Here is a 21,449-nt window from a genome sequence, read left to right as displayed (position 1 = left end):
AGCAGAATGTGTGAGGGACGAGTGGAGACGAGTTGGTCTTCCTGAAGGAAGTCAGTAAATGACTCTGTGAATGTAGCGCGAGGAAGGAATGCCAATCTGGAAGCGGTCTTAGCAACCAGTCTAAATCCCATTTTCCCAAACGAAGATAAAGATGCTGAGCCCCACTGCCTTGACCACAGCCTCTTGTTCGTAGTCTGGAGCTCTTTCCAGAAAGCCGCGCCACACTGCCATTCCCAGTCACTTGGCTTGAGAACTTAATTCCCCCCCCCCCAGTACACCTGGAATTAAATCAAATTCATGTATTTTAGGTGTGAGAAAGAGGGGGCTTGGAGTTGTGGATGGACACAAGGGGCAAAACACTGGCGCCAAGGTGGGAGACAGGGACTCTCGGGGTACAGATCAGCCTCCCCTGGCAGGGCCCCAGGTGATTCTGTTCAGAGATGCTTTCAGAACACCAGGTTAGGACAAATTCTGCAAGCTGCAGAAACTGAGAAATCTCACTGGTCGGTAAAGCCGGCAGCCCTAACTGACCTCTCCACCTGTTCCCGGACTTGTGCCTGTTCAGACTACAGGTGCTACAGGTGGAAAAGGTGTGGTCACCAATAGCCCGAAGTTTAAAGGGCAGAGAAAAGCAGGAAGATGCAACTCTAGGTATGCCAGTGAAGGAAGGTGGAGGGGGCGGGGGGACAGGTGCGACAGCAAATTGCTGAGGTACGGGGGGGGGGTGTGTGGGGGCTGCAACCGTCGGCTCCTCCTGCCCCTTCCCTTACCTCGCTCCCCTCCCCGGGGTCGGTCACTCAGCCACCCCGGGTTAAAAGAACTGCGCTGTGAGCGGTGATTTTGGAAACTCAAAGAGTTAACCTGCCAAAAGCTAACACCGGGGAGGAGAGGAAGACACACCCCGAGCGAGCGCGGAGCCCGGTGGCAGGGGAAGAATCCTATTGGCGTCGGGGAGGCAGGGAGCCCGCCCCTGGGCGCGGCCTGCAGGGGGCAGGCTGCCGCTCGCGAAAGCGGGGGCAGGACGGAGCCCGGGCCCTGGGGGTGCGCTCGGCAGCCGCCCGCAGCGCAGGGACCGCTCGCCGCTCGCCCGCCCCGCGCGCCCTCCTCGGTCGGCGAGCCCCGCGCTGCGCTCCGCCGCCGCCGACATGTGTGCCGCCCCGATGCCGCCCCTGGCGCACGTCTTCCGGGGGACCTTCATCCACTCCACCTGGGCTCACCCCATGGAGGTGCTGCGGGACCACCTCCTCGGCGTGAGCGACGGCGGCAAAGTAAGCGGGCGCGGGGTCCGGGCCCCCGACGGGCGCGAACAGGCGGACGCGCCGTCGCGCGGGGCCGAGCCGCCGGGTGCGGAGTGAACTTGAGCGTCGGCTGCTCAGAGCCCCGGGCGCCGCGCCCGCCGCCGGCCGGGGACTCCCCTTTCCCGGGAGCGGGGAGCCGGGGGCCGGGGCCGGGGCCGGGGCAGGGGCCGGGAGCTGTAGGGAGCTCGCCGCCACCGGCGGTTGCTTAGACGGCCGTCCAGGCTGCTCGGGAAGGCCGAGCGCGGCGCTGCCCTCGCGAACCTTAAGGACCCTTCGGGAACCCGAGCCCGGCTCCATTCATCCTTGCATCTCCTGCGCCTGCCTGCACGGGCGAGGCGCCCCGGACGGAGGATCGAACTGATTGTGGGAGCAATAACGGAGGAGGGGGTCACTTGCTTAATAGTGCTTAGCCCTTTCGCATAGAATTAGCAAAGGACTCATTTACTCACCTGCTCGCTCAGCAGACAATGTCCCGATGATCCCAACCAGATGACTTCTAATACTAGAAAGGACAGTCTCAGAGAAATTATCCATGTCCCCCCCCCCAAGCCCCCCTATAGCCGTCTGCATCCAAACAAGCAGTCCCGTTTTAAGGCTCAAAATGTCCACTATGAGTGTATCTTCTATTCTTGTTTCTCCAAACTCGGGATGTCTGCAAACGACCTAGGTAACTTGATGTCTAACACTTCCCGTTCATACACACCGTGCAGGTGGTGGTAACTGCATCAACAGGGGCTTAGCTAGTTTGGTAAGTGGAAGCCATTCCATTTTTAGCAGGGGAAAAAAAAAAAAAAAGGAGATGAGGATGGGATATTTTTGAGCTTTTCCCCAACTACCAGTCTGGTTAGCAAAAGTACACCTATTTGTGACTTGTCAGCTTGAAGTTACTATTCCTGACTAGGGATGCTTCCGAGTTGGTGACAGTTTTGAATCGTGACTCTTACATTTGGGGATACATGAACCCTGTTTTCTTATGGTGCTTTAAAAACATTCTCTCTGTGCATATTCAGGGAGCCTGCTGCTGTGGTTCCAAGGTGATGGAACTCTCAGAGCTCCCCAAAATGGGGAGATTCCAATAACCCCCGAGACTGCTGAGTTTATTGCATAGTACACTTGACCCTCAAGTTTGGGAGAACCTTTAGGCTTGGGGCAGGTCTAAGGAAGCCCCTGAACTGGGGAGAGATGAGAGGAGCTTGCCTAATCACAAGGTGCTGTTCAACTCTTAGGTTTCTTTTTAAAAAGTAATTTCTCATATCCACAACTTTAATTGGTAAGATAGCAGGCAAGAGGGTGGACTTGAAGACTGTCTTCAACCAGTGGAGAGGAGTCAGAAAAGGAAATAATTTATCTAAAAAAGTTACCTATTCTGGGGGTTGTACAGAAGAAGAAGCAAAATGTTGAGTCGGGGAGTCTATTCCTCATTAAGGAATGTACTGGAGTTATAAATTTAGAAAAATGCCATTCCCTCACAAGATAAAAGTAACTAGGCATTGAATACCAAGGTGAGTTAATCAAGTACCTTGTAAAATATCCTAATCAGTGAATTGGTAACTGTTGATTGCTCTTCTAGCTGCAAGGCTGTTGATTGCTGACTATGTGTAAGGGGAGAATGTGCCATATATACTCCAAGATTTTATTTCTCCCATTTTGTTTTTTGTTTTAATTTTTATTTATTTATGATAGTCACAGAGAGAGAGAGAGGCAGAGACATAGGCAGAGGGAGAAGCAGGCTCCATGCACTGGGAGCCCGACGTGGGATTCGATCCTGGGTCTCCAGGATCACGCCCTGGGCCAAAGGCAGGCGCCAAACCGCTGTGCCACCCAGGGATCCCTATTTCTCCCATTTTGTAAGTGGGAATGCTTTGCCTTTATAGTTGGTGGGATAATAGTTATTTAAAAAATGTTAAGGTTCTTACACTAAATTATGTCCCCATAAAATAAATAAGTCTGTGGAGTCAGCATGATGTTTACATTTTTACTGAGCTCCTAAAGCTGTTCACAAACCCTGGGATGATTGGAAACATCTCAGGCAGGGGGTGGGGTGGGGTGGGGGGGGTGGCGGGGGGAGGGGTGGCAGAAGTTTGTTAACCTGTTGGTTCCTTGGGGTCATCCTCAGAGAATGTGAATCTGTAGGCCTGGAGAGGTCCCTAGGAAATGTCATTCCAGCAAAGGTCCCAGGAGATCTGGAGGCAGGTAGTGGATGGATTACATTTTGGGTGACCATAGTGTATAGGCTGTGTGATGGAACCAGTTGCATGGGGTCTTGGACCTAGTTCTTCATTTTGAGCCGAGGCCTGGGGTAGCATGTGAGAGAGAAGTGGCATGACTTCATCCTTCCTCTCCCTTCTAAACCTCATCTCTCATTTTGTGTCACTTCATTTAGACCCAGAGTATGAAAATGAGTAACTACTTTTAATTTATTAATTAAAGCCCATTCAAAACTAAGTTAATTAAAAAATGCTCTAGTAAATGTTTTAGTCCTGGGCATTCTGAATTCAGAGTTAGTTCTTCTAGTGAAGTGGCATGTAGCTTTTTAAAAGAAAGACTCCAGAGTCAAATATAATTTATTTGCAGATATTTAATTAAGTCTTGAGACACTATGTGCTCCGATATTACTAAATTATCTGATTCTTCCCACATAGAACAGGATCAGGTTGACTTTAAACTTACCTAAAAGATGCCCTGGGTCTTGTAATGCACACTTACCTGGAAGCAAGCATGAAGAAGAGAATTCTTTTGGAGGTTAGTACCCTGGGGTAGCAGGAGAAAGTCCTATAAAGAAACCAGGGAACTGAGTTCAAGTTCAGTCTATACCACTTACTTTCTCTGAGACCATGAGTGAGACACATAACCTGTCTGAGCCTCAGTTTCCTCATTAGTAGAATCAGATTTTCTGACACCTAAGAAGGAATTCTTGAGTCTTTGGTGCAAAATGGTGGTTTTATTAAAGCACAAGGAAGGGACCTGTGGGCAGGAAGAGCTGCTGCCCCAGGATTGTGAGGAGCAAGTGATTATATATATATACCTTGGGGTTGGGAGAAGTAAAGTAAGTTCTGGGGGGGCAGGGGGGGGGAAGGAAGTTCCAGAAGGACTTTCATATGCTAAAGAAGACTCAGGGTCCTGGAGGAATATTAATGATCTGCCTGTCTCAGGTATTTGTCAATGGGCTGCAGGTTATGACATTTAATTTTATTTACATTTCCTTCTGCATTTGTTTCCCATATCACTATCAAACCCTTAACCCCTTCCTCACTGTAGCATTTTTTGCATATTTCCACATGGTGGCATCATACAGACCAACAAGTGGAGAAGAAAGCCGTGGCCTGCGACGCACTATGTGGGAAGTGGAGAGGTCACCAGATCTCAGCTGTGCAGCCTCACAGCTCCTGTCATTGGTCCACAGGGGCACAAAGATGCTTCTGGGAAGAAAGATCTGACGAACATTTGTTGCCAGGTTCGCTAGCACATCATGTTTAGTATCCCACCGTGTCATTATTCTCACTTACAGATGGGGAAGTTGAGACTTGTCTTCAGCTTGAGTTATGACCCTAGGGTCCTGGAATTGAGCCCCATGTTGGGCTCCCTGTTCAACAGGGAGTCTGCTGCTCCCTCTCCTTCTGCCCACCCCCCCATTTGTGCTCTCTCTTACTCTCTCCTTCTCTCTCAAATAAATAAAATCTTAAAAAAAAAAAAAAAAAGAAGACGACGACAGAGGCAGTATAGTGTGTCAATTAAGATATGAACTTTTTTTTTTTTTTTTTTTACTTTTTTCCCCTTGAGTATGGTGGATACACAATATTACATTAGTTTTAGGTAAGATGAACTCTTAAGAGCGTTTCTGTCACTACCTATGTGAATTTGATGAAGTCACTTAACATTTCTATTTCCCGGTTTCCTAATGTATAAAATAATTAGTGTAATTCATCTCATAGGGTTGTTGGAAGGCTTAAATGAATGAATAATTATGAAGTGCATAGAATAATGCCTTGCACATAGCATATGCCCAATAAACACCAGGAGTTATCAGCAGTGGAGATGGAGAGAGGTGGGTAGGATTTGTAGCGACTGAGATCAAGTCGATTGGATTTGATGAGAGATATGTGTGACTGACTGTATTAAACCAGATGGTGGGATACTTATTTTCCCAGCTTCCTGGTGGTAAAAGGTGGCCACTGATGACCTTGTGACATGCAGGAAGTTGGCTCAGAGGCTTCTTAGAAATATTTTTCTTCTTAATAAACACGGGAAGAGAAGGTCTTCCTTTTTTGGATGCTCTCATAAGAGGAGCTACTGCTGCTGCTGTTTGAGACTATGAGGAAAAAATTAAGATGATCTCAGAGCCACTTGCCTAGTCCGTCCTCGAACATCATCAAATACATATATGAATAACATCACTGGATAGTTAACTGTCCCTGGAACTGCCTCCTGCCCACTGTCCTCAGACTTCTGCATGATAATGAAATGTCTTCTTTGTCTCCATCTCTGTTAATTGCAGCCTAGGACACCTCTGACGCTTGCATTGCTTTTTTCAAAGAATCATATTTTACAAAGGACTACTCACTGTCTTCCCCTTCTCCCATTTCTGTCTTCTCCTTACTGGCCCAAAATGTCAGTGTCTTTTCAGGTACCCATATCAGTAGTCAAACCTGGCCAGTTCTCCTCTGGGGTATCTTTGTACACAATCCTCTCCATTGTCATTGACCTTGTCCAGCCTTTCATTGCCTCTTGCTAAAGGAATAGAGGAGCCTTCTAGCTCTTTGCTCCCCTGCATTCTGGTGTATCTTCCACATGCCAGACCATTACTTTCTTGGAGCATAATAGAATCATATATCTCCTCTTTGACAACTACCTGTGGCTCTCTGTTGTCTCTAACATCCAATGCCCCCGACACTGTAGGCATGACACTATTTGGCTCCAGCCTGCTTTTTTAATACTTCCTCCCACTCCATCCTTCTCTCTGGCAAATGGGAGGAGGATTTCCATGACTGGTTTACACCGCGAGGTATCCATGAGCTGAGGGATGTCTATCCCTGCCAATTTCTCACTGTTTCCTAGCACATCGTGTTCTTTTATGCCTCTTCTGCGAGTGCCAATCTCACAGCCTAGAATAGCCCTCCTTTTTCTACCCCCCTTTTTCCACTTCACCTCTTGAAATAAAAGGCACCAATCTGATATCGTTTTCTTTTCAAAAGTTTCCCTGACCATCATCCTTCAGGTAGAATAGATTACCCTTTGTTCTCCCATAAATGTTGGCATATATATTGAAACCATTGTTTTTCTGGTAGTTAAGAGCATGGCTTCTGGAGTCAGACTATGTGGATTCAAATCCCAACCCTGCCTCTTACTTGGATGAATTTTCTAACATATCTGAGCCTTGGCTCCCTCATTTATCAAATATGGATGACAATAGTACCCTGAGAGAGTGGTAAGACAGATGAGATAGTCTGTGTAAAGCTTTTGGCACATAGTAATTGACAATAAGTATTGGCCACTGTTCTTATTTTTCTTTCACTAAGGTAATTATTTCATTCTTACCTTTCATCATGCTTAGCTTTATAGAATGTTCTCACTCATTGAGCTGATGAGAAGTTCTTTGACAAATGGGAGGTGAACTGGAGAGAAGTTAATATTTATTAAGTCATACTATGTGTCATACTCTGACAGATTCTTTGTTCATCAGCAATCCTGAGATGAGAGAGCATCATGATCATCTTTTTCTTCTTCATCCTCTCTGCTTTACAAATGAAGAATGGAGGCTCAGAGAGTTGTCTATCTTGGCTGTAGTCACAGCAAGTAAACGGCAGAGCCAAGATTCACACCCATGTCTGTCTGATTTCCAAGATCTCTGCTCTTTCCAGGGTCCCTGCTGCTTCCTGTTATGAGAAAAGCTGAAACTATATTGTCCTAAGGGCTTCTCAACAGTATCCCATTGTTTCAGTACAAGTTAAGTGGTTAGTAAAGTGTGTTGCATGTGATATGTAATACAAAGATGTTTTTGTGTGATGTGTAAAAAAAAAAAAAAAAAGACGTTTCTAATTCCAGAGATTTTTTTTCCAAATTATAGTTGACATACAATGTTACGTTAATTTCAGAAGTACAATAAGTCTATACGTTATGCTATGCTCATCACAAGCATAGCTGCCATCTGTCACCATACAACACTTCTACGATACCATTGACTGTATTTCCAATTCTGTGCCTTTTATCTCCATGAATTGTTCTTTCTATCACTGGAAGCCTATGTCTCTTACTCCCCTTCACCCATTTTGCCCATCCCCCTTCTTCCTGTCCTCTGGCAACCATTAGTTTTTCTCTGTATTTATGTGTCTGTTTCTACTTTTGTCTTGTTTATTCATTTGTTTTATTTTTTGGGTTCCACATGCAAGCAAAATCCTATGGTATTTGCTTTCTGTGTCTGACTCATTCCACTTACATAATACCCTCTAGGTCCATCGGGTTGCTGCAAATGGCAAGATCTAATTCTTTTTTTTTAAGACAGAATAAGAGTCCATTGTATATTTATACCACATCTTCTTTATCCATTCATCTATTGGTGGATACTCAGGTTGCTTCCACATCTTGGCTATTGTAAATAATGCTGCAATAAACATTGAGATGCATCTATCTTTTTCAAATTAGTGTTTTCATTTCTTTCTTTCTTTCTTTCTTTCTTTCTTTCTTCTTTCTTCTCTCTCTCTCTCTCTCTCTCTCTCTCTCTTCTTTCTTTCTTTCTTTCTTTCTTTTTGTTTTGTTTTCATTTTCTTTGGGTAAATACCCAGTAGTAGAATTACTAGATCATATGGTGTTTCTATTTTTAATTTCTTTAGGAACCTCCATAGTGTTTTCCACAGCAACTGCACCAATTTACATTCCCACCAGCAGTACAAAAGGATTTTTCTCTACATCTTTGCCAACACCTGTTATTTCTTTTCTTTCTTTCTTTCTTTTTTTTTTTTTTTTAACTTGTTTTCAGAGGAACACCTGTTATTTCTTGTTTTTTTTTGACTCTAGCCATTCTGGCAGGTATAAGATGATATCCTAGAGAGATTTTTAAAGAGCACAATCGGACTTATTCTTTGAGGCTTTGAAGCAACACTGCTGGGTTTAACGAGTTTGCTACCCCCCTTCTGGTTCTATAACATTTCCTGTTCCTGGAATTTCTCAGCAATAATTTTTCTAAGATTGAGCAATAAATGTTGATCATCTCCCAACAGATCTTATCTCATGCATGATTTTGATGTTGTTTTCCTACTTTCTAAGAAGGCATACTCTTTTCCTTTGTGAAGACATTTTTTAGTTGACTTTATTACACTGATTTGTTAATGCTAAAGGATAAATTGCATTATCTTTAAATTTAACTTCTTTTTTTTTAAAGGTTTTATTTATTCACTTATGAGAAACACAGAGAGAGAGAGAGTTAGAGACACAGGCAGAGGGAGAAGCAGGCTCCATGCAAGGAACCCGATGTAGGACTTGATCCCGGGTCTCCAGGATCACATCGTGGACTGAAGGCGGTGCTAAACCGCTGAGGTACCCGGGCTGCTCAAATTTAACTTCTAATTGAGATCCAGTTTTCAAAACCTTTTGACTGTTGTATTTGATGCTTCTGCTTGTCAAATGCTAATTTTGTCCCATTAATTAATTATTCATACACAATTACCTGAAACCATTTCATAGCAAATACCTCTCAAGTCTTTTCTTCCCCTGTTGGCCTGCACAGGATGGCACCCCTATGATTCCCATTTCTGTAGTCATAGTGCTCTTTCTCTTCTCAGCCTATTACTGGGTTTTTGAAAATTATTTTGACAGGATGAACCTTTCTCAGCAAAAACCCCACCAGAGAACCGAATTGTGTCGATCTCAATTTATCGGCAAGCTATTCACTCATGAGTTAAATAACATCTTTGAAGGCTAGGGCAATGATACAGTAACTCTAATTAAAAATAAGTTCTTTTAGGGATCCCTGGGTGGTGCAGCGGTTTGGCGCCTGCCTTTGGCCCAGGGCGCGATTCTGGAGACCCGAATCGAGTCCCACGTCGGGCTCCCGGTGCATGGAGCCTGCTTCTCCCTCTGCCTGTGTCTCTGCCTCTCTTTCTCTTTCTCTCTCGGTGACTATCATAAAATAAAAAAAAAAAAAAAAAAAAAAAAAGTTCTTTTAGGCTTACATATAATATTATATAAATTATAAGGGCCTAATGTTCTCCAGTAATTTAAATAGAGAGAAAACATGTATCATATGATCATATGCCCCCTCCATCCACCCACACCCTTATACACACACATGTAGAATGCATTTTCAGAAGGCAATAATAAAATTAAGAACCGAAATAATACTTTTGTAGGGCAGGAGTGCAGAGTTGGAATGTGGATAATTTTTGTGTTGTACTTTATAACTTTTTGTATTGTTAGGTTTTTTTTGTTTCACTTTTATGATTTAATTTAAAATTTACCATTTTAGAGTGTATGCTTTAGCATCATTTATGACGGTCACAATGTTGTGTAACCATTACCATTCCCTAGTTCTAGAATATATCTGTCACCCCAAAAAGAAACCCATTAACCATGGAGCAGCACTCCCTTTGCTTCCCCTCCCCCACTCAGCAAACACTAATTTGCTTTCTTTCTCTAAGTTTGCATATTCTAGATGTTTCGTATAAATGGACACATACAGTATGTGACCTTTTGTGTCTGACTTTTTTTTACTTAGTTCAGCGTTTTCAAGTTTCGCCCATGTTGTGGCATTGAGTCAGAGCCCCATTCCTTTTAACAGCTGAATAATTATCCATTGTAGAGATATATTTTGTTTATTTATTCATCAGTTAATGAGTGTTTGAATTGTTTCTATCTTTTGTTTTGTTTTGTTTCTATCTTTTGCTTACCATCAACAGTTCTGCTACCAACATCCTTGTGGAAATTTTAAAAACCTTTAAAATCTTTTGATGGCTTTTCATTGCTTAACTATGGGATGAACCTTAGCCTGGCCTCCTGAGTATTTGCCCAACTTTCCATATCATTTATGCCTTCATGTTTTTGTTTACACTCCTCTTTCATCTTCCATCTGCTGGATGAATATACCTTTTAAGACTAATTTAAGTGTCATTTGCTCAGTGGTATCATTGTTGTCACTCCAGCCCTCCTGTTCCCAGGCATAGCTAACCTCTTTGTGCTCCACTTTTTGCTTGGCACCTTTTTACAGCTCTTACTTAGTCTCTTGACTCTTCCCCATAACCTCACCTTGAAGGGAGGGGTTATGACTTTATCACTTTCATATCCACAACTCTTAGCATATGGTAGGCACTCAGATGAATATTTGTTGGATAAATAAATGGTGTTTGGACTCTCACCATGTGATAAGCAAGTTGGAAAAGTTTACTTTATGAGTCAGCAAAATGTACAGCGAGCTAAAAATATCTTCCAGATAACCAACTGTTTGAATAAGAACTCTGAGTTTTTCTAATCTAGACGCTTGATACAATGTATTTGGCCACTGGGAGTTGTAATTAGTTTCATGTCCCAGTGAATAATTAAGAACCTGGAAAAGTAGACTTTAATTGGAACCCTGAGACCTCATAAAATTCTCAAATGTCTTTAACTCGGACTATGTTAAGGATTTGGAATAATGTAGATTATAGAGGACTGCTTATTCCATTCGGTTTTGTATAGTGGTTTGTTAAGTGTTCACTTCTTTATAAGATGGTGATTTCCTTAAAATATTGCTTGTAAATTGCCACTTACAATTATAGTCCTGGAATATGGTAGGCCCTCCATGAATAATGGTTCTTATTATCCATCTCCCGTCCCTCCTAGTACCTAGTGCTTTAGCACAAATTGGCATTCAGTACATGCTTCTGAATAAAAGAAAGGACAGAATGGGCTGCTGTACTCTGTATGCTATTCCTTTGGGAGCACAGATGAGGCAGCAGAGTTTTTCCTCCATACTATTTACCTAGAAGTTGTTTTCCTCCTGCCATGTGTAGAGCGGTCTCATGTAAACCTTCACCCTCTTTTGAAGTAAAACACAGAGAGAAGCCATTCTAGGTCCCTAGCTCAGTGGGAGCATGTGAACCTTCTCAAGATCCAGCCTGCTGTGGACTCACTAGTCCTGTGGAGCTGGTATGCTTGGAGCTCGTACGAACTGACAACTGATGAGGAAAGAACAAAGACTTCAAGGGGTTGGAATAAAATGATGAGCAAAAGAGATGCAGGTTCTGTCTTATTTGCACTCAGAGTCAAAAATCAAATGATCATGGAAAAGTATATAATTTCTAAAGGGGAAAAATGCAGAGTGCAACAGAGCGTGAAACCAGAGGATGTGGATTATTTTGAAGAGGTGCTTCAAGAATGCACCCCTAAGAAAGTGACATTTGAGTTGAGTTTGAAGGTTAAATGGATTTAATTAGGCAGGGAAAGATAGAGGAAATGCCTATGCCAGAGACTCACTGGGTAGAAATAACTGGGAACTGATGTGATAGAGAATAGAGAAGGAGAGTTGGTGGAAATAGATGAGGCCAGAGAGCTAAGCACCAGACTATTGTAGGCTTTTTCATTTATTCCCAGGACAATACAATGGGAAACCAGTGGAGGATGTTAGATAGAGGAAGATAGATCAGATTTGCATTTAAAAAATGTATATATAAACAGTAACTGCAGAATAACAGTAAAAATTGCAGGAAAACAAACTGGACCAGTGGTGCAGGGCAAGAGTAGTTGCCAGAGGAGATAAGTTGGAAAGCAATTGCAGTGGACCAGGAAAGAGACACACAGATGGTGGTAGAGTAATGGTAGAGAAATGGGCAAATTTGTGACACAATAGAGAGGCAAAAAAAGTCAGTGAGATTTGGTGACTGGGTAGAGAGGGCTAGGGACAAGCTTCTCTGGGTTTCAGGTTTATACAACTGGATGGATGTGTTGGCCATCACTGGTGGAGGGAACAGAATAGATCCACCCAGGGAGGGCAGACTCAGAGGCCTGTTATGATCATGCTGAGTTGAGGTGCCCTTGTGACATCCATATGGAGATATCAGGTAGGTGTTGGCTTGCAGGTCTGAAGCTCAGAGGAGATACCTGAATGGTAGCTATAAAATGTGAAATAAGGGTTGAGAAGAGAATAGGAATATATTAACTCCAGTGGTTGAGTTTAGATCAAAAGAGAATGACTAGGTTGAGAAAGGCAACCCAAAGGTCAGGGGATAACCATGGGAGGGTAGTGTAATAGAAGGCAAAGGATAGGGCACAACTTTAGGAGGAGAGAGTAGAGCAGATGGTGCACATTACTGAATAGCAGAAGTAAGAGGAATAATACTGGGAAAATGTCCAATGGATTTAGCAACCTGAGGTTATTGCTGGCCTTAAGAAAACTTATTTTGTAAAGAGAGAGGATGGCAATCAGCCTGATTTGGGTTTTGGAATGGGTAGAAGATAAGAAAATGCAGAAAGCGATCATAGACAACTCTTTTGAGATAATAAAGGTGTCATATTTTTATCATATAAGAAAAATAAAATAGTGCCTTTAATAGTAATAAAATACAAATAAATTACATATGTTTTATTCTCCCAATGCTTAGGTTATTTGAGGACTTTTTTTTTTTTATTTGAGGACCTTTTTATACAAATGTTTCACTTCCATACGTTATGTAAGCACTGGTATTGCCCACTTGGAAATGTTTGAGTGGATGCCAAGGCCTTGGCAAACATGTTATATGCCACAGCTTAGAAGTAGCTTCAGCCTTCTTAATAATCATTTTATAATGTCTTATCTTAGAAATATAATTTATCTTTTATGTGTCACTGAAAATCTTTGTGTTCTGTCAGTGTTTTTGTTTTATAATGCAGGATGCCAGTATTGAAACTGTTCTCATGTTGTTAAGATCAAACAGGAAAGGCATACTTTTTCCTTAGGTTTGAGATTTTTTTTTGAAATTAAAACAAAAATAAATAATAAAACTGGAAAAGACCATAAAACCAGATGTTTTCTTAATTTCAAAGTGCAGTTTGATTACAGGAAAGCATTTTTGGACTTCTGTTTTCTCTGAGGAAACTGAGAAAAACCTTACCCGTTCCTTCCTTTCTGGTGAATTACTTTGAAAAGATTTAATCCAGCTGAGATAAACAACTTATAAGTGACTCATATTAAGAAGGAGAACTGCAATCCTTACATGTATGAACACAGGCTTGTATAATCATTCTGTTTTTATTTCTCTGTCCAGACAATGAAGTAGAAGAAGGAGAAAAGCAGGAAAACCTACGCTAGATTTATGCCAATTGAAATTAGAACAAGGTGAATTATACCTAGAAAACTAAAAAGGACTGGATGCTTCCAAAATGCCAAGTCATTGGGCAGATAGAGTAAGAAGGCACTGAGAGGAGAGGATATGGAAATGCAATCAAATGACAAATGGCAATAAAAACTCAGATCAGTTTACAGTGAGTCATGTCTTTGGGCTTCTCCATCTTTTTGTCCACACCCTGAACACTTTTACCTATCACCCACAACTATACTCACCTTATCCATCACCTTCTCCAAAAAACAACTGGATTTTTCTAGTCCTCACTGATTTCTCCCTTCCCTGAGTTTTCTCAGCTTGGTCTATAATGTCAACTTGGAATTTACACACATGCCACCATGCACTGTTTTCAGTTTCCTATATGCACATAAATTTTATTTCCTCAGCTAGAATATAAACTCTCGAAAGGTGAGGATTATTTCTTATATATATATATATCTGAATCCTTAGCAGTCTGATGGGCATACGATGTACATCTCAACAGTATGTGTTGCCTTGGATTGTTATCAGTTGAAGTGCATTATGGAACATGATAAAAGGTAGGCCAAGAAGCATATTTTAAGCAACTTCCTGCCAAATCTTGGGATTTTCCTCCCAAACTCTGTATGCAGTGATTTGATTGGCATGCATCCGGTCACAGGCTCTTGGCGTGCACAGGTGTGACTTTCACAGATGAACCCGGAAGATATTTCTGGTTTTGTGGAGGTTTATGACTGAATCCCAGAAGGTGCATGTTGGCCTGCTGGTTGCTATCTCTTCACGAGCCCATGAGCCCACGAGCCCACCTGGTTCATTAGCACCAGCGTCTCAGTGCAATTTCTCACCCTTGGTATATATGGAGTAACTCTCATGAAACAGTTGGAAAACAACCCAAACTTGGCATTTCTATAAAATGTTAGAATGTTCTTGAGAAAACTGATGAGCAAAGGAAGATGTACTGCTAACAAAGTAGTTTCTTTTTTACTAGTGGTGCTGCTGCCCAAGGCTATAAGCTAGCTCATCTAGTAAATAGAATGTGCTCAGCAGATATCTGAGGGATGAATAGGTTAAAAGAATGTTTATTTCTAATAAGGCAAAAGATTGTAGAGCGCTTCTTATATATCAGCCACTGGTCTAAGTCTTTTACATATACTAACTCAATCATTGCAACAACTCTGTCAATTAAGTGCCATCATTATCTCCATTTTGCAGATGAGGAAACTGAGTCATCAACAGTTTAAGTGCTTTGTTAAAGGTCGCATAGCTGTTAACTAGTGGAGTTAGGATTTAAATCCACATGGTCTAGTTCTAAAGTCTGTACTTTTAGCAGCTCTTGTATGACAGAAGTTAAATGCTGTACTACTGTTGCTCAACTGTTTGGTGATAGATACATGGAAGCCTTAGGGTATTGTCCTCTGTTTCTGTTATAAAATTTTTTGCTTGTTTTTGGCTTTCTGTCTTGTAAAAGAAAACTAAGTGGTTATGAAAATTTTGTCAGCACACCTTCTAAAGCAGTTATGTGTTCTTTCTGAGATCCACAATTTTCTAATTCTTAATCAGATTTTTAACAGCACTGTAGTGTTGTTGTCACATGTTAGAGCTTTAGAACCAGTGAGTAATTTGGCTTTGGGAGCCGTGAGAAGTAAACTAGTATCAGTTTGTAGCTAGCATCCATCTTCACACAGGAGAGGAATTTGTAAGGCCAGGAGTTGGGCTCCTTCTGAGTCTCTTTCATTAGCTTCAGGAGTTGAGTTTGTGGCGTTAAGCAGACAGGTCAGTGAAGCTCACAGTATATCGGTTGTGTGAAACCTAATGTTGAGTGTATTAAAAGAGTTGAGTTGAGTGTACTTTAAAGAGAGTCCAGGCAAACAAAGAGGGCGAAGAGTCTTAAGTCACATGAAATATTTGTCGGACTTAGATTTTATCTTTTAAAATCTACTCTTTTGGCAATAGAGTCATGATTTGACTTAATTCAGTTGCTGTGAATGCATGCTGTCTGGAGGGCCACCATGATTTTGTGACACGTTTATATCGACTTCGTAAGTAGGCTTTATAAATCAAACCTTGGAATAACTTTTCTGGTGCAACTTATTTGAAGAACTATCCCAAATCACAGGTAGGAAGTCTTGGCAGAAACAACCAAGCAGAATTTTGCCTTTGTGCTCTCATCAAACTTTCCACATGCAATCAATCTGATTAACAAATAATAAACAACAACCAAACAGGTTGATGAGCTCACACTAAAATTAGAAATTGAAAAGCAAAAACAAACTAAACTAAACTAAAAAAACCCAACAACCCTAAAACCAACCAACCAAACAAAAAAGTAATTAAAAAACATTTGGTTTTCCAGGGGAACTGCAAAAAGCTTTGTAATTAATGCAACAAATGAAACACTGAAATAAAGATGTTTTCAATTTCAGCATTCAATTTCACATGATAGAAAAAAATAGATGTTTAAAAAATGTAGCTCTGAGAGCAGGTTAAGGGTGCCCTACATCTGAACCTTCAGAAAGAGACATTCTTTGTTATTTCATACAACTATGTCCCATCCAGTGAGCAAATGGGATGAGGAGAGATGAGTTGTAAATTAAACAGAAAAAAAATATAAAGCTTATTTTCCCTTTAAACTTAGGGAATATGACATCCAAATACCATTCTAAGGTTGCCATAAAAATACAACAGGAAAGTTGGATCAGTCCCACAGGTTTGACTAATGATTCTGTGTTCATGAAAACACATAATTATCCCTGAGCTCTTGGAATGAACCAGTTGCAGTAGCTCAGAAGGGGGAGGGGATTTGCACATATTAATTTTAAAGCTAGAATTCTAGTTAGCAAAAATGGCTCTCCTAGAACTATATAAAGGATAAAGCAAGAGGCAAGGAATATAAATAAAACCTGAAAGAAAAATAAAGTTCATTTTTGTCTTCTTCCAGTTCAGATCTTTTCAAACCCTAATACTGAACTTTTATGGAGCTGTATATACAGGGGATTTTTTTAAACTAAATATTATAGGAAAATATTTAGTCCAGAAGTTAAGATACCTGAAGTAGAGAAGGGATTCTCTTATTCAAAGGATCATGTGATCATGGGCTAGTCAGTATTCTTAGGGTGTCTTATCTGTGAAGTGGGTATAGTGATGTGGTCCTCTAGAAAGGATTTTTATTTTCTTCTTTTGGGAGCGAGGGACCTCTGGGGCTACCATGCATTTTTTCTGAGCTTACTGCTCACTGCTCCTCTTTCAGGCTGAAAAAAGGACCTTGAGGCTTTCCCTACATCCTTCAAGTGCTACCTAAAAGCACTACTTAAAAAATCTAATGCAACACACAATTATTTTGTACCTGGAGGGCCCTTTAGAAATATCTCACCCACCGTAATCATGGAAACAGGTATCACTTATATTATTGAATGCTTACTTTATGCTAGGCATTCTTTTGAGCATTTTCCTTGTGTTATCTCATCTAATGTTCATGCCGCTTTATGGGGAAGGTAGTAGTTTTATTCTCAGTTTATGAGGGAGGAAACAAAGGTCTAGTGAGATTAAGTAATGAGTTGCCAATGTCAAACAGCTGATAAATGTTGGAACTGGGCTTTAAAAAAATAGACCTAAAGAAAAAAATCCACACACCCAGTGGGCAATCTCTAGTGCACAAAAGGAGGTGTAGTGGCTAGGAAGTGCCATTCCTTGTTCCTATAGCCTAGACATGGTATTGTGCCTTCCAACAGGCAACTAATTTCTGTTTGTATTTCTTTGTATTTCTTTTGTATTTTGTATTTGTATTTTTCTAGAGATAGTGTACAGAACACACAAGCTAATATATATATATTTTATATATTAAAATAGTTATATGCATTCTTTTTTTCCCTTTAGCACGTAGTAGTACACTAAATGCACTGTTAAATGCTTTGTCTTGGACATCTTTTCTGCATTCTGGAAATGATGAGGAAATAGAGATATATTTATATATTCACTTACCTATTCATATTTCTCACTCACTAGATTACTGATTTATTATAAAAGGATACAACTCAAGAAGAGCCAGATGGAAGAGATACATAGGGCAAGGCATGGGGAAGGGTCATGGAGTTCTCCCCACATCTCCACCTTTTCATCCATCTTGAAGATCTCTAAACTTCATCCCTGTAGGCTTTTGTGGAAGCTCCATTAAGTAGGCAGGGTTGATTAAATCATTGACCATTGCTGTTTTATTTAACCTTCAGCCCCTCTCCCCTCCTAGAGATCAGGGAATGGTACTGAAAGCTCCAACCCTCCAATCATAAGGTAGAAACATTTTTCAGTAGAGGAGTAACATGTGACCAGAGCTCTATTGTTGAAAGATGGCCCTGGTGGCTGTAGGGAGGAGACTGTAGGTAGAGATGAATCTGGCAGCAAGGAGATTCTTTTTTTAATAATGAACACAAATTCCCACTTCTCCGATTACCATGTGGACAGTGTAAGCTCTTACTTCTTCCACCTATCCAACTCCAGGGGCCTCCATTCTCCTTCCACTGCAACCACCAGCAGGGTCTCACCTGGAATCTTTGAGCTCTGACTGGGACCTGTTCCTTGTCTTGTTTCAGCCCTAGGGTAAGACTGGGCCCTACCCTACTCCCTTCTGCCTGCCTTTGATAGAAACATAGAAATAAGAAAGCCAGAAAGTCACATTTCTTGAATTCTTATTCCATGCCTGATACTTCTCATTCATCACCTCATTTAATCTTGTGGAGAATTATTAGTTTTATTTTACAGGTGAGAAACTGAGCCTTAGGAAAGTTTAGTAGCTTATCTAAGGATTTTTAGATAGTAAGAAGCAAAGCTTGGATGCAAACCCAGGTCTTCATGGAGCCTGAACATGCACACTCAGATCTCAGATGATGCTACCTTTGGGTTTTCAGAGGAATCGACATGCTTAGCACCTCTGTCCTGGGTTAGGGCAAGGTTTAGAGCTGAGGCTGGGGATAGGGTTCACCTTAGGATCTCCTGATCTCTACTCTGGTGTGAGTAGAGTAGGCCTAGATATGGCCTGCCCCAGTTAGTTTGGGGATTACTGGCTCCTGGTGGGTGGATTGGAGGGCATGAAGTTCAACCCTGCCCAGGTTCTCTGCATTCATATTGTCAGTTTCAAGCTTAAGGATAGGCCTTTGACAACCACTCTCTCTATTTTGAAGCTCCCTCCTTCTCTTTTCTTCTTTCTCGGATTCTCTTTTTCCTTCCTTCCAGCCTTTCTCCATATATTTATTTGAGTATCTCCATATGTCTAGTGCACTGTTTGATGCCAGGAATACCAAGGTCCAAGAGCCTCACTGTCTTTTGAGGAGATTATACATTAGTGGGGAGACAGATACCCTCACTTTAAATGATAATGCAGTGAATTAAGTGCTTGTGTTAAATTCCTTCGGCTACTATTACAAATTACTGTAGGCCTGGTAGCCTAAAACAACACATGTTGATTCTGTTACATTTCTGGAGGTCAGAAGTCTGTAATCACTTTCACCGGCCAAAATCAAGGGCCCTACCCCCTCTTAAAGTTCTAGGGAAGAATCTGTTTTCTTGCCCTTCCCAGTTTCTAGAGCTACATTCCTTCCATCCTTGGTTCATGGACCCTTTCTTCATCTTCAAAGCCAGCATCTTCCTTCATTGATCACCTTGGCTTCTGCTTCTGTGTCAAATCTTTATCTCCCTTTATTAAGAACACTTGTGATAACTTTTAGGACCCACTCTGATAATCCAGAATAATTTCCCCATATTATGATTTTTAATTTAGCCACATCTGCAAAATCTCCTTTGCCATATAAGATAACATTTACAGGTTACAAGGATTAGGAACTGTATATAACTGGCCATTATTCAGTCCACTGCATTGCTATTGCATGCAAACAGTGCCAAAGGAGCACCTCATTTAGCCTGAGGTGGTAAGTCAAAAAGATTGCCAGACTAAGTGGTAGACCCTAACACTGAATTGTTAAAGAGTGGGTGGGAATGAGCTTCCATGTCATTACTCCTCAGTCCTGTCTCTCTGACTTTATCAATTTGTTTCAGGCTCCTCTCTCCCTTCTAGGCTCATTAAAGCAGCTGCAAACCCTAGGCTTCTCCTCTTGGTCCTTTTTGTTCATCTTCTCTTTCCCAGATATGTCAGCCTATGTCAGACATGCATGGGGTTCACATTCACCACCAATGGAGGTGCTTAAAACAACAGCTCTAATTTCTGTCTCCAGACCCGGCTACTCCCAGAGCTTCAGTCCTATGTCCACATCTGCTGTTGGGCAGTTCTATCTGCAATTCCTACTCCTCCACCTCATCTCTTCTCCTTACCCACAAACCAACATCCCCCCTGGCTTCCATAGTTCTATCCTTCTGTCCTTGTCCTCTCATTCAGAGACTTTGTGTGTGTGTGTGTGTGTGTGTGTGTGTGTGTGTGTGTGATATATATATATATATATATATCTCCTCAACTGTCCCCCCGTAACATCTAGTGTACTACCATGTTATGTGGGTCCTTCCTTAACATTCTTCCCACATCCTGCTACTCTCTACACTGGTAATTGCCTTCACCCAAATGAACCATGCAAATGGTTGGCTAAAGCTTTTTCCTATCGCTAAACTCTCCTCCAAGCTTACCTTACAATCATTTTTCCATTAATTTTTACATATGACTCTTATTAAAAAAAAAAAACAGCCTCTAGAGCATAAAGTCTAAACTCCTTAATGTTACATTTCAAGGTTCTCCAGAGTCTAGGCACTACATTACATTCATGCATTTATTCATCCAGTGTTTATCAGACACCTTTCATGTGCTAAGATTGTGGCAGGAAATGGTAGTAGGATAACAAGTAAAAACAGACATCTCCACCCTTATGGAATTTGCCATTTAATGACAAAGACAGATGTAAATAAAACATTAATTATGAATACATGTGAGATTGTGAAATTGCAACTATAATCAAACAGTAGCTCAGACTTATGTGATGTCTGTGATGTGTTGGCCACCTTGCTAAATACTTCACATACATTTTCTTATTTGTTACTAAGTGTTCATACCTATTATCCCTACTTTATAGATGATAAAACAGGCACAGAGAGTTTAAGTAATTTGCTGAAATACACACAACAGGAGAGGACTTAAGCCAGACAGCCTGGTTCTAGATTATTTAAACTCAATGTTGCATTTCCATAAAGAAGTAGTGCCAAGTGCTTTGAGAATCATTAATTAGGGATAGGGAATTTGAGATAGTCAGGAAAAGTGTCTTAAGGAAAGACAACTAAACTGAAATAAGAAAGAAGTATAGAGTTAATTGGGCAAAAGGAAAGGAAATGTGTTTATGCAAAGGGAAGTTTTATGTAAAGACCCATTGGGGGAAAGAACAGGGTGCTGACAAGGTCTGAATGGGATCATTGTGGTGGAGCAGGGAGAGCAAGGGAGGTGTGGAGCAAGGAATGGGATTAGGCTGAAATCGAATTAGGCTAGGGAAGCACATAGGTGCCAAACCACCCAGGGTGTTGTAGATAGACCATGTTATAAACTTTTCTTCATCTTAAATGGAGTGGGAAGCCATTGAGGTTTTAAGCAGAGGGTAAGAAAGAGATGTGACAAAAGTTTCTGCATAATATCCTGAGTTGATGAGGTCTCATTTTCTAGAACAGGAACCCTGGAAAGGGACTAGATTTGGGAATAAGATAATGGATTCCATTTTGGACATGTTGATTTTGAAGTACCTTGTGAGAAATACTAATGGGATATCAAGGAAGATGTAAATATATGAATCTGAAGTTCATAGACATCTAGGTTGTACCTTTAAGTTTGGGTGAACAGAAGGTGCCATATTGAAAGAGACAGTTCCGTTATGTATGAAGAGTAGAAAGGCTCAGCGCTTGTTTAAATGACCAC

At 41.4% G+C, this 21,449-nt stretch overlaps 1 protein-coding gene across 2 annotated transcripts in view; it reads left to right on the top strand.

Moving 5' to 3' along the window:
- Positions 1-1,028: 1,028 nt before the first annotated feature.
- The window catches only part of GDA (guanine deaminase), a 79,545-nt gene continuing 59,124 nt past the window's right edge, over positions 1,029-21,449 (top strand). The window contains exons 1-2 of one of the 2 annotated variants that reach the window (XM_055311111.1): positions 3,957-4,040; positions 4,594-4,752. In XM_055311111.1, the coding sequence (XP_055167086.1) occupies positions 3,993-4,040; positions 4,594-4,752 (207 nt within the window). In that variant the 5' untranslated portion in view covers positions 3,957-3,992. Of the gene's footprint in view, positions 1,269-3,956; positions 4,041-4,593; positions 4,753-21,449 lie in introns of those variants that run through there. The other variant, XM_055311112.1, reaches the window with a different exon arrangement.

Source organism: Nyctereutes procyonoides, unplaced genomic scaffold (genome assembly GCF_905146905.1).
Source record: "Nyctereutes procyonoides isolate TBG_1078 unplaced genomic scaffold, NYPRO_anot_genome, whole genome shotgun sequence".
NCBI lineage: Eukaryota > Metazoa > Chordata > Mammalia > Carnivora > Canidae > Nyctereutes > Nyctereutes procyonoides.
This window is presented reverse-complemented; position numbering and strand designations above follow the sequence as displayed.